The sequence below is a fragment of the Poecilia reticulata genome, chromosome 6, assembly GCF_904066995.2.
Source record: "Poecilia reticulata chromosome 6, P_reticulata-male-v2, whole genome shotgun sequence".
In the NCBI taxonomy this organism is placed as follows: Eukaryota; Metazoa; Chordata; class Actinopteri; order Cyprinodontiformes; family Poeciliidae; genus Poecilia; species Poecilia reticulata.
In genome coordinates, this window is record NC_088835.1 from 588,757 (window position 1) to 610,059 (window position 21,303).

Here is a 21,303-nt window from a genome sequence, read left to right on the forward strand (position 1 = left end):
AACCACATCTGGAACATGCTTGGCTGCTTCTTTAGATTCATCATTGTCCCCTCAATTAGACGCCTAAATTAGAAGGAAAAGTCAACTGCTTGTGGTGCCTTTTAATCATCACTAGCCAAACAAAGCAGTTACAAAGCTGACTATTTCAGTTTCACTTTCCTGCTCTAATCACTGCAGCTATAAAACTTCACTTTAATTTTCAAGTCCTGAACCCGCTGCCCAGCAGTCGAGTATATAATGGGCTCCTAATGACAGAGTAGAGCCTGAAGGCTCAGGCAGAGGTTACTACCCCTCAGTCAACACTCCACCCAACACCCTCACCCCAAATTGGAGTTTTGTGCCAAAGTCATAAAAAAGTAGATTAACAGATCTTTTACAAAAACAAAAAGGGCTGCTACTGAGAAATCATGGAAATGGCTAGAGAAAGTTAGATAGTAGAGAAAAGTAGATTTACTTTTCAGTGTTCTCTTCAGCCAGAGCACCAAAGCAAGAGGTCAGAATCTACCACATCACACATTTTCCAGCATGCAAGCTAGCTAAAGATGCAGACGCTGAAGCAGTGCAGTACACACAGTTAAAGGAGTGTGGCTGTTATGAACACACACAGGGATGGTAAAGACTGAAACCCTCATCATACCTCCCAAACACAGACCCGAAGGCAGAAAAACGCTTCTCAGCTTCTGAATGTGACATTAATGGATGAATGTTAACAAGTAGGTTAAAAACATCCATCCATTTTCTTTACACCCTTGTCCCTTATTGGGGTCAGGAGGGTTGCTGGTGCCTATCTCCAGCTAACGTTCCGGGCAAGAGGCGGGGTTCACTCCGGACAGGTTGCCAGTCTGTCACAGGGCAACACAGAGACAGACAGGATAAACAACCATGCACACACACACACACACACACACACACACACACACCCCCACACACACACACACACACACACACACACACACACACACACACACACACACACACACACACACACACACACACACACACACACACACACACACACACACACACACACACACCTAGGAACAATTTAGAGAGACCAATTAACTGACAGTCATGTTTTTGGACTGTGGGAGGAAGCCGGAGTACTCGGAGAGAACCCAGGGAGGAAATAAAAATAGAAAGAAAAGAAAACATTGCCTCCATGCATGTTGGAGCAACACCTGGGTCCAGACTTGATTTGCTGTCTTAGCTGTATCTCATTTCTGTCGTTTTCTAGGAAACAGGTTGCAGAACGTTCCTCAAGCCCTCCGAGGATTTTAAATTTTCCAATGTAAATGACTTCAGATCCTGTAGCGCTTCTCTTTCAGTAAACAAAGCTGAAGCATAATCTGTTACACGGTTGATTCATAACTGTGCACACTGTATTCTGTGGTTGCATCCGGATTTGCCAAACAAAATGACAACAACAAAGAGGTGGGGATTTCGGGGGACAGAAAAACCTGAATGTAGCAAGACACGATATTGCTAAAATGCAAATGTGACAGCAGAGAAGGCTGTCTGCCACAGTTCCCTCTGTGGGTGCTGTAGGAGAAGGAGCTCATCAGCAGAGGGAGATTAAACTTCTGTGCTGGGTTCTGGATGGTGAACACAGTCTGAAAAAAAAAAACAGAAGCACAAAGTAGAGGAAGAAACAATGAATTATAAGACCACTTAGTCAGCTGTGTACAAACAGTGATAGTTCTTCTGAGTCCTGAGCTTTGGGCAGCAAGGAGTTGGCCATATCCCCAGTCTCTGAATAGTTCAGGATTTAAACCTTCTTTTAACATTTTTCTAACCACACTCCCAAAGTCACAGAATCCTCAATGCTCATCAGTATAAAACACTGAAAACTCAGAACCTCTGTGATTAAATATCAATCCTATCTGGTTTAACAACCAACAAAGGTTAAACAGCTCCATGAGAAGTTTCCTCCCATCTATCATGTGATAGATGAAGTTATCTATCACATGTTGAAAGGTCAGAGTGTCATTCTCTTGGTTGCGGCAATTTATTCTACAGACAGAACTGCACGCAGGGAGTTGAATACTTATTTTCACATTAAATATAAAAATACAAAATGTATACCACAGTAGCTGATCCAAAATGCTGCTACCAGACTGCTGACCAGCTCCAGAAGGGATTGGTATCGGGTCTAGATGAATTTTAGAGTAAACCCTAAAACCCTCAGCATTCTGTTAATAAGCCATCAACTCAATGCTGCCAGGCTCGGAACAAAGCAACAGGATGCAACATTTAGTTTCAATGCTCCTCTGCTCTGGAATCAACTTCCTGAAATCAAAAGATTGAAATGAATATCTTTTTTTTGTTTAAAGCAATTTTACAGACAAGATCAAATTCTATTTTCACAGTTTTTTTAACAGCTTTTTCTTATCATTGTAAACTTGAATTTCAGTGCAATTGTAAAAAAAATTATATATGTATATATAATTTTTTTTTATTATTATTATTATGAATTACATGTGAGTAATGTGAATCTCATTGGATCTCACCTCTACACAAGGTGTAGAGGTCTCTCCTATTGGGAGAGACTGGGAAATGATGTCTTTCCGAGTCTCTCCCAATATAAACCAGTCTCAAAACGCAGCTTGTACATGCCAGGGATGAAAGCTTTCTGACTGGTCAGTCCTGGGCAGCAGTCATCTTCATTTGTTGTCCAGAAAGATGAGATGGAAATCTTAAGTAAAATCAATAATATGACATTTCTAACACCAAATGTAGTTCAAACAATACAACGGCTTTGAATTAAATAGAGCAACAAAAGAAAGTCTTAAATTAAACTAATTTTCAAAGAGATAAACTCAATAAAATCCTACCCAACACCGATCATAGTCCAAATCATCAGGTTGGTGTCAAGTCGATACAAGCTCAGGGCGATCTTGGCGCCTGGGACTCCATCACTTGTGTTCACCATGTAAGTGGTCAGAGGGCTGGACTCTGCTGCTGCCATGTACTGATGGAAACATGTGCCCAGTTCAGTTCATCTTCTAACTATTGGTACACGAAGTCAAGTCTCACGTATTTGTAAAGCACATTTCAGCATCAAGGTAGTTCAAAGCGCTTGACATGATAAAAACGTAACAACCAGTTTTGAAAGAAGAAACAAACATTCCATTTGATCCAATACCATCATCAGTTATAATTAATCAAAGGCAGCTCTGAACAAGTGGGGTTTGAGCCTTGATTTAAAGGAAACTCAGTGTTTCGGCTGATTTGCAATTTTCTGTCAATTTGTTACAGATTAGAAAGGCATAAAACTGAATGCTGTTTCGCCATGTTTGGTTTTGGTTCTGTGGATGCAGAGCGAACCAGAACCAGAAGACCTGAGAGGTCTGGAAGGTTGATACAACAGCAGCAGATCTTTAATGTATTTTTTTGCTAAGCTGTTCAGTGATTTATAAACTAACATAAGTATTTTAAAGTCTATTCTCTCAGTGGAAGGACTTTAGAACTGGGCGATGTGCTCTCTCGCTTCCTGGTTTTAGTCAGAACACCAGCAGCAGCGTTCTGAATCAGCTGTAGCTGGAGGATTGACCTGTGAAGACACTTTTGCAGTAATTAAAGATAAACGCATGAATGAGTTTCTCTAGATCTTGCTGAGACATTAGTCCTTTAATCCTAGAAAGCTTGACCTAAACTTCAGCCTGATCTCTGATTTCTATCAGTAATAATCGAAGCTGTACGTTGACTCTAGATCGTTCAAAGATAAAAATTTCTGCTTTGTTTCTGTTCAGCTGAAGAAAGCTATGGCACATCCATGTGTTGCTTTGTTCTTTGTTCAGTGCTTGGATGGGTTCAGAGTCACCTGGTGGGATTGTAATGTGTAGAGCTGTGTATCATCTAGATAGTTTAGGTAACTAATCACATTACTTATTATATTCAGAGGATTACTATCATATGCCAGCTCAGATGAGAGGTTACCTAATGCAGGGCCAGCCCAAGGCATAAGCGAACTAAGCGGCCACTTAGGGCCCCAGAGCCGCTAGGGGGCCCCCTAAGTGGAACAGATTTTGTTTTTTTTAGTAATGACTTTTATGTGATTATATTAACAAAAACATACAAATTCATTGCAAAGTTGTGATTTTTTTTTACAATAATATATATTTGATAATGTATGTAGAAGTCTTTCTTATGTGGACAAAAATAAAGATTAAAAAATAAATTGCTCTTGGGGTCCCCCCGATGGGGAACATGTAGATATTATTAATTTCGTGCTGTGCTTAACAGCAAAGGGAGAAACCGTTAAAGTACAACTCAAAACCACGTCTTTCTTGCTCTCTGTATCAGCGCAGTGCTGTATGGCTAGCTCACTGTTACTGTCTCTTACTCTGCAGTTGTGGAGTCACAATATGTGGGATCATGAGCGCCCCCAGCGATGAGGCACGAGAACTGCCTGCCTCACCTCGAGTCTGTTCTCTGATCGCTCCTCAGCACAAGAAACATGTTGCACAAACAGTTGGTGACAATAAAAACACAGTACATTAAATACATAAGCTAAATTATGGAAAATCAGTTCATACATTAAATGTTTTTAAGCATTTTATTGGCGACGTACAGACAGGAGGAGCATGCTCTCATAGAATGGCAACCGGTGCAGTTAGCGAGAGGTTGCACAATTTCAGGTGAGGCTCAGCTCACTGCTGCCTCACCGGCTTCGCTTCTGAGCATTTGAATGGGAAAATGCGAAAATTCAGCAATTTTGAAGAAAGAAAATCATCAGATTTGGTTAAATTAAATGAAAAAATAGGTACTTTATTAGTACAAACCACAGGGTGAAAATATCTTTATAAATGATATTTTTCCATATATATATATATAAAGGGCTCCTTATTTATTTATTTTTTGTCATAGTACCCCCAAGAACTTAAAACTACTTTCACCCTTGGTTGTAACTCAAATTAAACTGCTTACATCATAAAGTATAACTTCATGATTTTTAACCTGAGAGAGCAAGTTTTAGTGTGATAAATATTGCTGCCATTTTATTTTCTGGAACCCAGTCCGTGTCAGATTCAAAAAACAAAGTACCAAACAGAAATGAGACAATTTATTATGTTTAATCTCAAAACAGATAAATTCTGATTGAATTCAATTCAATGTAATTTATGTCAGTTTATGTCAGCATACCACGCTGCTTTGGTATTTCTGTGTTTGCTTTTCTACTTTCTTGTTCCATTGTGATCAACCTTAGCTGCTGTTTGGTCTTTTAGAGTCGATCATTTTCTTAGTTGTTGCTTATTTATTTAGGTTATTTGATGTGTTAGGTTCTCTCAGCCTGCCTTCTGCTTTCTCCCACAGCTCCATCCAGTTTAAGCTGCTTTATTGAGAACTTCACATCACATGAACTGACTTTTTACATCAGAACCGTATCATCTTGTATGTTTTCTAAGGGAGCCTTACTGCCCTCTGGTGGGTGTAACTAAAACAACACCCAGGACGTTTCCCTTTTTTCAAACAACAAACTAAAAAAGTTTTTAGATGTAGATGATTCAATACCAAATCAATGAAATTATTACAATTTTACAGAGCCCTCCAGGCGACATGGGGAATTTTTTTCTTTTGCGTTCCCTCGCAATAATCTACTGATCAGTTCATGTGGCTTAATTGAATACTCCAAGCCTCTACGGGGCCGCCGTACTTTCTGCTTTAATACAAGGTTATGTAAGGGTTTTCCATGTATGTTAATATCTCCTTGTGAAATATCTGACGTTTTACATCTTTTTATTTGGAAAGGCACAAGAAACCTATGATATAAACAACTTTCCGTAAGTAGGAAAGAAATAAAAAATACATCCAAACTATTTGGGCTATTTCTGAGTTATTATCGCGGGGTAATCAGTCATCTGACAGTTTTGATTGTCTCTGTTGTGTTTGTTTGAATGGTTTAAAGCAGTGGTCCCCAAACTTTTTCCTGTGAGGGCCACATAACTTTTCCCTTCTCTGGTGGGGGGCCGGAGTCAGTTTGTAACAGAAAAAGTGTTACACGTTTACAGGGCCGTGCAGAGACCACTAAAGGGGCAGGTGCTCAACAAACAAAGGGCACATCTAACCGCATTCCAGGACAGAATATTAACAAAGCCACTCAGCTTTCAGAGTTTAATAAACAATAAATTACAAAATTGTGAGATGTACAATCAAAGCTAAGGAAAATCTCTATAGCATAACACTATGCCTATGTAAGATATTTTATTAGTAATTTCTTTCTGCAGGTCTAATTTGTTATAGGAAAGTATTGCAATATTCAAACCTGCAATTTAGCAAGATATGTAAATCAGAGCTGGACCACCAGACATATTTTGTCTTTACAGAATTACACTATAAAAATATAAACAAGGGCACAATGCAACCTATTAGTGGACTGTAATCTATCAAAGAGCTGCCTGTTTGCTACACCTGCAGTGGAGATGAAGTTGGTCCATTCAGGAAAGCAGAGCTGCATCAAACTTTAACATGGAACTGCAGAAAAACAAAAAAACAAAAGCAAAAATGTAATTGTTAATGCATGTCACTATGAGAAAAGCCTAACGAGTTTTGCTTAAAAAAACAGTTTTAACATTAAAATCACACATTTTTGTCTCATGAAGAGAAAACATTTATTTGCAAAACAAGCTTATTTGCACTTGTCAGAAATCTTTTCTTTGCTATTCTAAGTTTTTGTTTGTGACTCAAAGTTTTGCTTGTAATTCTCACAACAAAAGATTTCTGATGTGTGCAATGTCCATGTCCCCAAATATTCTACAAATTATAGTTTAGGCAAATTAATTTCTATCTTTTTATTTTTCATTAGGACTCTGCTAAATTCTGGATACTCTACATCCACCTTCAAAACCACCTGGCAGAAAATAAATAAATAAAAATAGTAAGAAAACTTTTTTTTTTTTACAAAAATTTCATGTTAATACCTTTTATAAACAAAACACTACATATATCTCACACGCAATACAAATATTTAGTTTTACTTGCTGTTTGGTCCAAGTCCACCTCGCTGCAGAACAGAAAGGGGGGCGGGGACGGACCACTGTCAGTCTCAGACATAATATAAGCATAGACATAATTATGTCTATGCATAAATGTCTATGGACGGGCACATAGACATTAATACGTAGACCCCTCATGAAGCGGGCCGGCCCGTTGCTACGATACGTAACAGCGTCCGCCATACTGAATGTGGAATATGTGCCAGTAAGCCAATACAAGTGAACGGACCGAACTTTATAAAGTGCCGTTTTACAAAGTATTTTAAGTTAATACCTACATTAAACATTAATGATACCACAAATCATCTCCTTGACACATTTTCTCACACATATTAATATATTTGGCAATCAAAGAAATTACTAAAGACAGAGTTTCTAACTTTTGATGTGATTATTTAATTGTTTTGGGGAATTTCTGAATAAAGAGCACAATGTTTTATTAGATAGAAATTATTCTGATAATTTTTATACTGAATTGATGGACACACTTTTACAGTGTTTTATTAAAGAATATATTTACATAATTCCATAATTTAATGTACATTTAACATTTCAAGACAAGAAACAAATAATTTTCCCGCATTTATATTTTATACGTTATTGAGAAATGACTTAATTTATAAATCAGTCATTGTCAAACATTAAACTACATTTTTCTTACTTTTTTCCAGAGAATAAATATTTATTACAGTATGTCAACTCTGCTATTGACAGCAGAGTGAAAATAATTCTAACAGAGTAAATTATTTTTTATTTCATTACAAAAGCTACATTAATACTTCAGATTGAGATATTTAGAAATACACAAAAAGTGAAAGAATAAAACATTTATTTTATACTGGGAACACTGGTCACCACAGGCAGGGCTTCAGTCTGCTGGTCACACTGGGAGAACTCAATGACTTCTGAGACGATCTGGTTCACAGGCTAAAGCCAAGGATAAAAGAGAAATGATCCAAAAGAGTAATAGAAAATACATACAGTATGTTTCGTATATGTTTCTTTCACATTCAGAAAAAGACATTTTCAGCATGTTGGGCTCTGACTCGTAGCATCTTTATAGCTAAATACCGACATGGTGAAGCTGAGCTGGGAAACAGAGACTGAAGAACAGCAGCTCCAGCTCTGATCCTGACTGATCTTTCCTCACAAAATCCTCTGGTTTTTAATTAACTACTCCTCTAACAGCGGTTTTTCATCAGCTCTCCCTCATTACAAAACAGTATGAAAACGTTAGCTGCTACGCTAACAATCAGCGGTTATTTCGGGCCAATTTAGCTACATAGAACATATTTTCCGGTTGTTTAGAAGCGAATTTCTCAGCGCTCCATGAGGCGTCTACGTATTGATGTCTATGGACGGGCAAGTGTGAGGACCCATGGCTGCCTTTTACTTCTGCCCGAATGTAATAAAGCGATAATAAATACATAAAACCAGCTTAAAATATATTAATCTGTAGACACTATTAATTTTTTTGGGGAAAATTCTTCAGTTTATATATAATTTAGATGCAAATATGTATATTTGTTACCGATTAACTCTGTTACCGATTGCAAATATTTTTTCACAGGCATTGAAAGAGAAAGTCTTTATTGGGCTTCGATCATCCTCCTGTTGACATTTCTTACCAAACCTCACTTGTAAGCACAACATGTTGGCGCTAGAGTGTTGGAGGTAACGTAGCAAAACAGAATACTGTAATTTCTGAAAGCTAGAATCTTTTCCGGGGCCACAGAAAGGATGTCTCAGATGCTGAGACTTCTCTCGGCGGCTGTTTTGCCTCTCTGCCGGGCCGGAGGAGCCCGAGGACGCACACTGGGTTCAGGAAGCCTCGCGGTTCGGGTAGGTAACTGCTGACTGTTTCCCATTCTCTGCTGTAAGCACCAGTGTGATCCCTTCAGGGACACTTCAAGAGTTAAATGGACACATTTTACTGTAACACAGCTTAATCGAAACATAATGTTGCGTAAGAACAACATTCCTAAATTGAATATTAGGCTAGATTTAGCAGGTTATCTAAAAGCATTTGTATCTTGTTCTACGATTCGACCTCAGCTGTATTTTTTTTAAGCTCAAGTTTTCACTTCACGTGTTTAATCAACAGTTAATATTTAGTTTTCATATGTACTCGATTATAATATCAAACTGATGCTTTGTTCTGGATTTAGCCGTTTCAGGTTTTGATCAAAGGTTTTAAAACGAGGCTGAAGACGACATCCGATTAGCAGCTTCATATTCGGCACTAAAGGGCTATTCCGCTGCATTTACAAAACCGAGACAACCTTTAAGCAGTTAGTTTAAAATCTAACATATAGAGAATGCTCAAACGTGAAGTGGGTTGTGTTACAATAATTAGAGATTACATTAAGCAGTTCTTTTTATTTGAGAAACGTCAGTAGTATTGTGAAAATACATACGAAGATTCTACAACCATTTACCTCTCAGACCACCTTTCATGGGGTCCCGCTTAAAATATCAACTAAATGTAGTTTTTGAGGACGTCAAGTTTGCTGTGATTAGGATCGAAGTATGGTGGAAACATTACATCAGCCACTCAGAGATGCAGCCTCATGCTGTGAAACAGCTGAATAATAAGTTCAGCATGAACTGAACTTATAATTGAAGTTCAGTTCGATAATAGACTGAACTTTAAAGCATTGTTTAATTACTAGAATCAAATGATAATATATCTAACTTTGAAACTGTTTATCTGTGTTCTGTATATAAACTTAAAGGTTACAACCTTTAAGTTACAAACTTAAAGGTTGTAACCTCAGTGCTCTTTTCTAAAGAGCGTTGAGGTTACATTTGTTTGACAGTTTTATTTGTCGCTATATAAATAAAATAAAGTAGTTGATTTAAATGGCTTTATAGATAGATCCTGTCTCGTGGAGAAGCTGTGTCACAGAAGGGTTAAAAGGTTAGTCCTCACAAAAAAACAGCAGAAAAAAAAGAAAACAAGGATGGGTGAGATAGTTTCTGTCCTGTTAATTGAAACAGGTTAATGCCAGAAAGGTGAATTAATAATCACTATACAGAGCAAAGCTCACTGAATATACTTAACATCCATTTTGCTTCTCTGCTGATCAGTGACATTAAGGGTTATTAGACTCTATCAAAGAATTGTTCTGGGAGAACAGCGAACAATATTTTGGACTTAGCTTAGCCTAGGGGTGGGCAATCCTGGTCCTGGAGGGCCAGTGTCCTGCAACTCTTGGATGTCTCCCTGGTCCAACACACTTGAAACCAACAGCTGAATCACCTCTTAAGTGCAGTCAGGTTCTCCAGAGTCCTGCTAATGACCTCATTATTTGACTCAGGTGTGTCGAAGTTGAGACGCATCTAAAAGTTGCAGGAGACCGGCCCTCGAGGCCTGGAGTTGCCCACCCCTGGCCTCTGGAGAGTCCAGAACTTATCCTAACTTTTTTTTGGATGAAAACATTTAAGCAATTATAAATTAGAATAAAGGTTGCTGAAGGTTATTAAAACAATGACACAGCAGATTAGTGCTGCAATCAAGGCAAAATCCCAACCAAAACAAATATATCCTTTCCTCAAACTGTGTAAACTCTTGAGGTGCTTCTATCGGAGTCTTTGTGGTTCCTGGTGGTAGAGTCTTGTATCTGCTGTGTTCTGATGTTGTCTTTTTTTTTTCAGGACTGTAGTTTTTTCAGTCAAAGTCAAGCTAATTTCTTGTCTCGTCAAAGAGCCTGGTTAGCTAAGCGACGTGTCTATTCCACCGAGCCAAAAGGTGAGAGCTGCTGGATATGATCATCTGCTCGATTTTTATTTGAAACTTTTTGTAAAGCTTTTTATTACTTTTATATGCAAAACAATTTTTATTATGAAAACTACTGAATTTAATAACTTGCATAAATCCGACTTTTGAGTCTACTCATTTTTCTGAGTGTTGAGTTGGACCTTTGAGAGACCTGTTCTCACTGTCATTAGTCTGCTCTGTCCATTCCACAACCAAAGTAAGACAATTTAATTTTCAGGCCACCATTCTCCTGGATACATCCAAATGCAAATTTCAGTCAAACTTAATGAAATTTGCAAGTTTAGATTCTTTTAGATTATAATCTAAAAGATTTAGATGATGTCAGAAGGGTGTGGGATGGGTATAGTGTAACAGGTTTTTATGTTTTAATTGTCTTTTAATAGTATTTATAAAAACCCTTTTCTGTAAATAGCATAGATCGCATAGTTTTATGTTTTTTTTTTATGTAAAGTTGTGTGAATGAGGGTCTGCAGATGGAAATTAGCTCGAGAGCCTGTTACATAGCATCTTTTCATTTTTTTTTTTACTAATACTCCTTGTCAAACAAAATCACTGAAACAAACCGGGAGCAGATTGCTCATCATATTATGTAAAATTGACTTTTTTTGAGCTTCGTGTTATGTTATTCCCTCATCAAAAACATACCTGGAATGTCGCCTCGATTCTTTCATGCATGTTTGATCCTTTTGGTGATCCTTTAATCTCCCATGGCAACCATTTTGCTCCTTCAGATTAGCCAGCAGCAATTGGCAGACATCTGATAGAACTGCTCTCCTGCTGAGCTCATTATAGGAGCTACTTCTCAGAGCAACACTAGGAAACATTTTTGTTAAAGGGTTAATAGAGGAGCCATGTTGTGATGACTTCCTGAAGGCGGAATTACAGAAAGAGTAGAAGTTTCTTAAAGATATATATACAGGTCCTTCTCAAAAAATTAGCATATTGTGATAAAGTTAATTATTTTCCATAATGTAATGATAAAAATTAAACTGTCATATATTTTAGATTCATTGAACACCAACTGAAATATTTCAGGTCTTTTATTGTTTTAATACCGATGATTTTGGCATACAGCTCATGAAAACCCCAAATCCCTGTCACAAAAAAATTAGCATATCATGAAAAGGTTCTCTGAACGAGTAATTAACCTGATCATCTGAATCAACAAAGTAACTCTAAACACCTGCAAAAGATTCCTGAGGCTTTTAAAAACTCCCAGCCTGGTTCATTACTCAAAACCGCAATCATGGGTAAGACTGCTGACCTGACTGCTGTCCAGAAGGCCATCATTGACACCCTCAAGCAAGAGGGTAAGACACAGAAATAAATTTCTGAACGAATAGGCTGTTCCCAGAGAGCTGTATCAAGGCACCTCAGTGGGAAGGAAAAAAATGTGGCAGAAAATGCTGCACAATGAGAAGAGGTGACCGGACCCTGAGGAAGATTGTGGAGAAGGACGGATTCCAGACCTTGGGGGACCTGCGGAAGCAGTGGACCGAGTCTGGAGTAGAAACATCCAGAGCCACCGTACACAGGCATGTGCAGGAAATGAGCTACAAGTGCTGCATTCCCCAGGTCAAAGGTCAAGCCACTTTTGAACCACAAACAGCGGCAGAAGCGCCTGACCTGGGCTACAGAGAAGCAGCACTGGACTGTTGCTCAGTGGTCCAAAGTACTTTTTTCGGATGAAAGCAAATTTTGCATGTCATTCGGAAATCAAGGTGCCAGAGTCTGGAGGACGACTGGGGAGAAGAAAATGCCAAAAGGCCAGAAATCCAGTGTCAAGTACCCAGAGTCAGTGATGGTCTGGGGAGCCATGTCAGCTGCTGGTGTTGGTCCACTGTGTTTGATCAAGAACAGGGTCAATGCAGCAGCTATCAGGAGATTTTGGAGCACTTCATGCTTTCATCTGCTGAAAAACTTTATGGAGATGAAGATTTCATTTTTCAGCACAACCTGGCACCTGCTCACAGTGCCAAAACCACTGACCATGGTATTACTGACCATGGTATTACTGTGCTTAATTGGCCTGCCAACTCTCCTGACCTGAATCCCATAGAGAATCTGTGGGTTAATGTGAAGAGAAAGTTGAGAGACGCAAGACCCAAAACTCTGGATGAGTAGCCCACTATCAAAGCTTGAAGCTTTGATAGTGGGCCTCCATAACACCTCAGCAGTGCCACAGGCTGATGGCCTCCATGCCTCGCCATATTGAAGGCTGCAAAATGATTCCTGACCAAGCATTGAGTGCATAACTGAACATAATTATTTGAAGGTTGACATTTTTGGTATTAAAACACTTTTTTTTATTGGTCAGATGAAATATGCAAATTTTTTGAGACGGGGATTTTGGGTTTTCATGAGCTGTATGTCAAAATCATCAGTATTAAAACAACAAAGACCTAAAATATTTCAGTTGGTGTGCAATGAATCTAAAATATATGACAGTTTAATTTTTATCATTGCATTATGGAAAATAATGAACTTTATCACAATATGCTAATTTTTTGAGAAGGACCTGTATAGCTATATTATAACACAAAGGAGAGTTTGCAGTGAAATATTTGTAGGCTCTTATATTTTAGTATTTCCAATCATCATCATGGAAAGAAGTGCCTCTTAGTGGTGCAATAAATCTTCTTGTCGGCATTTCAGATGGAAAAGGAGGAGCACCAGCAGGAGGCGGAGGAGGACGACCAGGAGGAGGCAAGAGAGGAGGTGGAAGGAAAGACTGGTGGAGTCGGATGCAGAAGGTTTGTCAGGAAAAATTAAGCCATGAAGATCCAACAGTAAATGATAATATTTGTAAACTTTGCAGATTGTTCTATCCTTTTGATAAAATGTAGAAAATTATAAAAATAAGCTAACTGCTGGTGGTGCAGGTGATTGCAGAGTTTCTCCCTGTTGGTTAAGAGTAGCGTGAGGGTCATTTTATACAGATGAAGTAGCACCTGCACAAGTCTTCCCTTCTGCATCTTAAAAAAAAGATGTTTTGCTTTGGAATTGTTGGGAATGGAAATCCCGATCAATGAATCATAATTTGTATTGACACATGGAGCATAAAATCAGCCAAGAAAAGCATTCAGACTTTACTTCTTTTATTCACTTTCAGCGCTGAAAGGAGACGCTTTAACCATTACATTCGAGAAGAGTTTCTAAAAAAGTCTGTGCAGCGTCTGAGGAGGAGGAGGAGGGTAGCTGATTATATGGACTGAAGACACTCCCTGAAATCACACCAGGTCTCTGTGGCCTGAGAAAACGTTTCTTTTTCGTGAGAAATGGACCTTAGTGTCTAACAGAATCAAACATGTAACTCTTTACTATGGACCTTTGTCAAACAGCGTGACTCTTTCTTAACCTTGGTAAAGTGTCTCAACAGAATCTAGTGGGAAAACTGTAAGATGTCAAACGATGTGTGTCTTGTGGGTTATTTTATTTTTGCCCAGTGCCAATAATAGCCTCAGATCATCTTTATTTGGTGCTGGATGTGTCTGTTTTCAGGGTGACTTCCCCTGGGATGAGAAGGATTTCCGCTACATGATGCTTACTGCTGCTGGAGTCAGCTCAGCGTTGTTCTACTTCTACTTCCGAGACACGGGCCGAGAGATCAGCTGGAAGGACTTTGTGCACCGCTACCTGGGCAGAGGCCTGGTGGAGCGGTTGGAGGTGGTTAACAAACAGTTCGTCAGAGTCATCCTGGTACCAGGAGCGGATGCTGAGGGGGTGAGGGGATGATGATATCAATGGTTGTTGCAACACAGCAAAACAAATACATAAAAGTAGTTATTATCAATTCCTTTGATTTAGCATTGAACAGTCATTTTCTAGTTAACCTGCTTCTGTTTCAGACCATTACATTCAGTCCTTTCTGTGTTCCTCAGAGTTACGTGTGGTTCAACATCGGCAGCGTTGATACATTTGAAAGGAATCTTGAGGCTGCACACATGGAACTGGGCCTGGAGCCATCACACCGGGCCGCTGTCATCTACAGCTCTGAGAGTGACGGGTGAGTTTAATCCTTCAACACCCAAAGAACAGAGTTTGATCTTCACTATGGAGGAAAAAATAAGAATCACAATTTATTTGGTCAATATAAAAAAAAAAGATGACTCATTAAGTTTGAAGCACACTGGGCTGTAGAGGTAACGGTTCACATCAGCATGCCCACCTGGAAATATCTGTAAAACTGGCTTTTATTTCAGTTATTCCTTCTATGAGTTAATCTGAATTTCAAGTCAAAATAAATATAAGTTGTAAAATACGCTTGTCGGACAAGATGGTTGTTCTTTGGTGGGTTAACATCACAGGAAGTACAAAAAACAAATACAGATTTGCCAAAATTTTAATCTTCATTTATGTATCAATATCAAATCGATACATAAATGTATCGATTTGATATCAGCACTGGTGGTCATTGCAAAGTTTGGAACAACTTATTGTGAAAGTAAATTCAAGATTTATCTGATTCCATCCACATGCAAAAATATAGAAAAAGCTCGTTCATCCAGGGCTTTTAGTGTAAGAGAAGTTCATAAGCTGGTTGCTAAGCCACATGATTACATTTGGCTTTCCAACAAAGTTGCTTTATATTCTGCGTATTGGTGAATCAGCTGAGCAATAAACAGGTCTGTTGACGTTTCTGCACCATCTCTGAATGTTTTAGTCACTTGAACGATATTATTATTCTTAGGTTTTATATTGCTGCATTGAAATGTTACAATATATTTCAGTAGATTTTTTTCTTGCATCCTTACAGCTCCTTCTTGATGAGCATGATTCCTACTCTGTTGCTGATTGGCTTTCTGCTGTTCACACTGCGGCGTGGACCAATAGGAGGAGGCATTGGTGGAGGAAGGAGCCCCTTCAGCATGAGTGAGTCGACAGCCAAGATGATGAAGGACAACATAGATGTCAAGTTCAAGGATGTGGCTGGCTGTGAGGAAGCAAAGCTGGAGATCCTGGAGTTTGTGAACTTTCTGAAAAACCCACAGCAGTACCAGGACCTGGGAGCCAAGATCCCCAAGGTGAGAGCAGCCAGGCCTGTCAGAAGGGAAGTCCCCCGTCCTCGTTCTTCAGGTGACAGTCGGTTGATGAGTGTGTTTTTGTAGGGTGCCGTTCTGTCTGGACCTCCTGGCACAGGAAAGACTCTGCTGGCCAAAGCCACAGCAGGAGAGGCCAATGTCCCCTTCATCACGGTCAATGGCTCCGAGTTCCTGGAGATGTTTGTCGGGGTCGGTCCAGCCAGGGTGAGTGGAATAGGCCCCACTGTCATCCAGTTCAGTGCTTCTCAGGAAATGAGAGTTGAACTAACACGGCTTCTGTGAAGGTGAGGGACATGTTTGCCATGGCGAGGAAAAATGCGCCATGCATCCTCTTCATTGATGAGATTGATGCTGTGGGGAGGAAGAGAGGAGGAGGAAACTTTGGGGGTCAGAGTGAACAGGAGAACACATTAAACCAGCTGCTGGTGGAGATGGACGGTACAACCACATTCTGTTTTTGAGCCTGCTGCATTTTTTTTCTCTCTTTTTTTTAATTTTGTTCTTCTGTTTCTCAGGTTTTAACACAGCCACTAATGTAGTGGTCCTCGCTGGAACCAATAGGCCGGATATCCTGGACCCCGCTCTGATGAGACCAGGACGCTTTGATAGACAGATTTACATTGGTACACTCAGTCTTTATGTTTACTGCAGCTCACAGTTTGTGTGGGAATCTGGTTAAACATCAGGATTTTATGGAAAGCTGACCTGTAAAACCAGATCACTGAAAATATTCAAGGTGGACATCAGCTTGTCTGCCTCAGAGGACATGTGTTTGGAAGACCAGAGTGCTCATGTACAAATACTTGATGTACATCACTCATGGTTTTTTTCCCTCCTCCTCTCAGGTCCTCCAGACATCAAAGGCAGGGCTTCCATCTTCAAAGTTCACCTGCGACCAATCAAACTGGATCCCAGTCTGGATAAGGACGCACTAGCAAGGAAAATGGCAGCTGCCACACCAGGATTCACTGGTGTGTAACATCTACTTGATTTATGTGAAGCTATGATTTTGTTGTCCTTGAGCTTTTTCATGACAGATGAAATTGAACTACTTTGCGATAGCTGTGAAGTAAATCTCTAAATGTTAAAGACAATTATATAGAAATTGCATTCATCAACATTATTGACAAATAGACTGATATATTCAATCCAGACTATGATGCTGTTTGGTATTTCTTTTTGTCAATGAATCAGGTGCTGACATTGCTAATGTGTGTAATGAAGCAGCTTTGATAGCTGCCAGGCACCTGAGCCCCGCCGTCAACCCAAAGCACTTTGAGCAGGCGATCGACCGTGTCATCGGAGGTTAGTCATCAATTTTAGCTGCATTGCTGGCTTTTTTTTTCACATTGCAAGTGAAAATCCTGTGTCTTATGACATAAAATAGAAATGGCTAACAGATGGACTGAAAAGAACATTTACTATACAGTATATTTTATATTCATGTTTCACATTATCTGCCTGTGTTCAGGCCTGGAGAAGAAGACTCAGGTCCTGCAGCCGATGGAGAAGAAGACGGTGGCATACCATGAAGCCGGCCACGCCATCGTGGGCTGGTTTCTACAGCACGCCGACCCGCTGCTCAAAGTATGGAGTCTGAACATGGCAACAAAATCAACTTCACATTACATGCCAATATTAAATGTAGACTGAGGAGTTTGTCAGAAATGTCTATTCAGAGTAAGTACAGACTGTTATAGAAACCAAACTGAACTCAATAATTAACCAGAAAGAAAATAAAACCAGCAGAATCATCATCCAGCAATGCAAGAGTGATGCTGTTCATCTAGTCATTAGAAAATCAGTTTCTCTGTGTAGCCATGGCGGAAAGCACTTAAAATGGATGCTATGGCTAGAAAAATATTGGATAAATCCAGTCTATTTACCAGGCAGTCTACTATAATGTTACTAACAATAAATCTGATGGACCACTTGCTGCATTTAAGGCGGTATTCTTTGGTGTTTCAACACACATGTACACGAACACTAGGTCTTAGAAAGAATGGGATTTTTGTATGGGTTAGAGAAGAACTCTTAAAACTGTTGGCTTCCAAATAAACGGACAGCAATAAACATAAACCACCCCAAAACTTAATTTCATGCTAAAAATAGGAGCTGATATTGGTTCTTGTAATGCTCTTTAAAGACATTGACCTAGTTTCTGTTTTGCAAGTCCAGTTGCAGCTCAGGTGGTCTGGCAACCAAATAATTGTGAGGTGATTGTCAGTACACCACTTGGAAGTGGTGTACTCCTGGAAATGGCTGCACCTGATCATCAGCTAATGGGTTTTAGTAATTATACAAAGTTTTCTATTTAGAAAAATGAAAGCATGCCATGACCTCCTGGACAGCAACAGTTGGACATGCGTGTATTCAGGAACCAAACCAGTGGAGGAGGACGTTGTGGGTTCTCTCCATCAAGTAGAGCTGGAGGTTTTGGCGAAGGGGCAAAGATATCTGGGGTGAGAGGGTGTTTAGTTTTTGTCTGATGGAACAGATATAAAAGAGTAGCAGAGTTTGTTCTGGGTCATTCCTATGATATGGAAGAATGTCTTTCACAAGGAAAGCCTCAAATTCACATTAAAATCTTTTACTTTGCACAGGAGATTGTCATGAATCCCTGGTGTAGTTTTGCAAACATTGGTGTAGAACACATGTTTTGTGTTGTAGGTCTGTCTATGGCTAGATGATTTTCACAATATTCCAATTCCAAGACAAAACAATTGAGAGTGCCTCATGTAACTGGACAGTTGCTGCTACTGCAATGTAAATACATTGCAGTAATGTAATGTATTGCAATGTGTACAATGCAATACAATGTAACGTATGCATTGTACTGCAGTAGCATTATTGCTACTGCAGTACAATGCATTGCTACTGTCCAGTTACATGAGCCTTGCCTTGTTTTCAGGTGTCCATCATTCCACGCGGGAAGGGTTTGGGTTACGCTCAGTACCTGCCCAGAGAGCAGTACCTCTACACCAGAGAGCAGCTGTTTGACAGGATGTGCATGATGCTGGGAGGGCGTGTGGCCGAGCAGGTCTTCTTTGGCCGGATAACCACCGGAGCTCAGGATGATTTGAAGAAGGTCACACAGTCGGCCTATGCGCAGGTACACACATGCACACACATACACACACGCACGCACACACACTTGCTGGGTCCAAGTAATATGGAGGAAGGGGACTCTTTGTTGAGTTGTGACACTTCTCTCTGTTTGCTGATGTTCAGGTGGTGCAGTTTGGGATGAGTGACAAGGTGGGGCAGGTGTCATTTGACCTGCCCCGGCAGGGTGAGATGGTCCTGGAGAAGCCTTACAGCGAGGCGACAGCTGAGCTCATTGATGAGGAGGTCAGAGGACTGGTGGATCGAGCGTATGAGCGCACCCTGCAGCTGATCACCAACAAGAGGGACCAAGTGGACAAGGCGAGAACTTTTATGTGAGATGTTTATCAGGTGGCACAGGGAACAGGAGGGAGTTCAGGGTTGTTCCCTATGTTTAAAGAGGTAGTATTATGTATTTTTAGGCACATAGTGTCATATTATATCTATCAGGTTACTGTGTTAACTTCAGTTAACTGTATATATCAAACTGAAACGGCAATTTCGTTGTCTTTCTAACAATGCCAATAAATTCTTCTGATTCTGAAACATAACTTAGAAGAAATTTGACTTCACAGTTTGGCACCTTGAAATTGGGCCTCTGTCTCTTTAAGAAGCTGATACTCTTAATGACACTGCACCTTCATCATGTTGTCACAATGAAGCGCCTTCATGATTCTTTTTACAACTGTTATGAGTATTTGACTGACAGGTAGTTCATAAGATGAGCTTGACTGATGCAAAATTCCATTAGGTGTTTGTTAATTGCTGCTGCTGCTAGTCTGGAGGAGTTTTTACTCTCCCTCACAAGTGGTCTGTGAGGGAGAGTAAAGCCTGGTGGGTTACCAGGCTTATAGTACACTGGGGTAAACTCTGACATAAATACTAGCTGTTGAAAGACATTGGAAAAGTTTAGATTTTTCCACCAAAGGGGTTCTAATGCTTAGAAAGATATTGTTACTTTGTTCTTACCTGGTTTGATTTTGAATATAATATCTTAATGAGCAGCTCTAAGTGAGACTGAACCACTGGGTTTAAATGTTCCCATCTTCAGTGCTGCCTGTCATTAAACCTGCCAGTTTATATGATAGTTGGCTACCCGGTGTAGATGTTTGTGGGTAGGATTGATACAGAGACTGTCTTTGTCGTCATGCTGAAATTTCTAGATTCCCACAGGCGGGTGGATTTATTGAATTGAGCTAATTTATGTTCATCCTCTGTGTTATCCTCAGGTGGGGAAGCGCTTGCTTGAGAAGGAGGTTCTAGACAAAGCAGACATGGTAGAGCTGCTGGGTCCTCGGCCATTCCAGGAGAAGTCAACCTACGAGGAGTTTGTGGAGGGGACGGGGAGCTTTGAGGAAGACACGAGCCTTCCAGATGGCCTCAGGGACTGGAACCAGCAGAGAGGAGGGGAGGCGGAGGAGACAGACCCAACCCAGGACAGACAGCAGGCAGTGTAGGATATGAGGAACCTGGAGAAAACTCAACCAGCTGGACAGAAATACATGAAGCCGCTGACTCTGTTTCTCTCTGCCTGACTGTGTGGTCCCCCACTGGCAACTGTTCAGATTGGATCATATATATATATATATATATATTAGCCTAGGCTAATCAGAGAGCTGTGGAGCTAACTGTCAACTAACTGTAAACTATTTCTCTTCAGAGAGGAATATTCTCTACAGCGCCTTAAGATTTCCCGTCTCTAGATTCTGCCACATTTAACTACGCCGGGACAGAACAGAGAGAACATGATGATTTCTTTATTTATTCTTTTACAAAATGTCTGTCCTCCTCATAACGAGGAAGAAATACTCGACTTGAGGAATGTTTATGCGGCCAAACAAGGCTGAAATGTTTTTAGAAATAAATCAGATGTTTTTTAATTTACCTGGAACAACTCGTCTGACCGTTCTGCTTCACAACACAGCAATTTTCATTTGCATTTTACCTCAGCTTGGACTTACCATAAGGATATTTTAATTATATAAACTCTGGGATAATGACTGAGAAGGTTTTTTTTTGTAGACCACTGTTGCAAAATAAAAAGAATAAAGTTTGGTTTTCTGAAATTAAGCATGTTTTACTAAGTCATAAAAGACAGTCACATGTGCCTGTAGACTTTACTTTCAGGTAGAACAGTCACACCACATTCTGCTTAGCAGAAGAAACCTGCTTTATTCTGTGTTGTCTGTAGTTTCAGTGGTTTTCAAGGTGTGACGCAATTTTGTTAACCTTGTTTTGGTTAATAAGGTTAACCAGAACTTAACTTTGTTTTAGTTAAGTTTAGTCATTCTATCTTGGCTATCTCTAATGTCATCTGCAACTTGTAAATGTGATTGTGTTGAGGACGCATCGATGTGGTTGGAAATGGAAAAGTTTTCTGACT

At 39.8% G+C, this 21,303-nt stretch overlaps 2 protein-coding genes across 3 annotated transcripts; one reads left to right on the forward strand and one right to left on the reverse strand.

Annotated features, from left to right (window-relative positions):
- Nucleotides 1-399: 399 nt before the first annotated feature.
- On the reverse strand, nt 400-3,086 carry LOC145551877 (5-hydroxyisourate hydrolase-like). Its single transcript, XM_081607581.1, has 3 exons — nt 2,830-3,086; nt 2,538-2,670; nt 400-1,608 (listed from the first exon to the last, which is right to left on the reverse strand). The coding sequence occupies exons 1-3, from the start codon at nt 2,963-2,965 to the stop codon at nt 1,350-1,352; spliced, it is 528 nt and encodes a 175-aa protein (XP_081463707.1). The 5' UTR covers nt 2,966-3,086; the 3' UTR covers nt 400-1,349.
- Nucleotides 3,087-8,583: 5,497 nt separating this feature from the next.
- On the forward strand, nt 8,584-20,974 carry afg3l1 (AFG3-like AAA ATPase 1). 2 transcript variants are annotated; one of them, XM_008410673.3, is made up of 15 exons: nt 8,584-8,834; nt 10,650-10,743; nt 13,429-13,526; nt 14,275-14,496; nt 14,655-14,779; nt 15,530-15,797; nt 15,882-16,019; nt 16,100-16,253; nt 16,331-16,438; nt 16,661-16,786; nt 17,010-17,120; nt 17,287-17,402; nt 18,727-18,927; nt 19,047-19,255; nt 20,150-20,313. In XM_008410673.3, exons 1-15 carry the CDS (start codon nt 8,733-8,735, stop codon nt 20,181-20,183), a joined length of 2,106 nt encoding a protein of 701 aa, XP_008408895.2. In that variant the 5' UTR covers nt 8,584-8,732; the 3' UTR covers nt 20,184-20,313. The 2 variants fall into 2 exon arrangements, with proteins under 2 accessions (XP_008408895.2, XP_008408894.2); XM_008410672.3 differs by having other exon boundaries at nt 8,585-8,834; nt 19,047-19,241; nt 20,150-20,974.
- Nucleotides 20,975-21,303: the final 329 nt, after the last annotated feature.

Excerpts from the sequence above, each read along its gene's own strand:
- LOC145551877 (XM_081607581.1), bottom strand. The coding sequence starts at position 2,965 with ATGGCAGCAGCAGAGTCCAGCCCTCTGACCACTTACATGGTGAACACA. Across the intron at positions 2,671-2,829 it reads GACTATGATCGGTGTTGGGT|CAACAAATGAAGATGACTGC; the intron begins AGGATTTTATTG and ends CATCTTTCTGGA. Across the intron at positions 1,609-2,537 it reads TCATTTCCCAGTCTCTCCCA|TGTGTTCACCATCCAGAACC; the intron begins ATAGGAGAGACC and ends TTTTTTTCAGAC.
- afg3l1 (XM_008410672.3), top strand. The coding sequence starts at position 8,733 with ATGTCTCAGATGCTGAGACTTCTCTCGGCGGCTGTTTTGCCTCTCTGC. Across the intron at positions 15,798-15,881 it reads TGGGAGCCAAGATCCCCAAG|GGTGCCGTTCTGTCTGGACC; the intron begins GTGAGAGCAGCC and ends GTGTTTTTGTAG. Across the intron at positions 17,403-18,726 it reads ACGCCGACCCGCTGCTCAAA|GTGTCCATCATTCCACGCGG; the intron begins GTATGGAGTCTG and ends CCTTGTTTTCAG.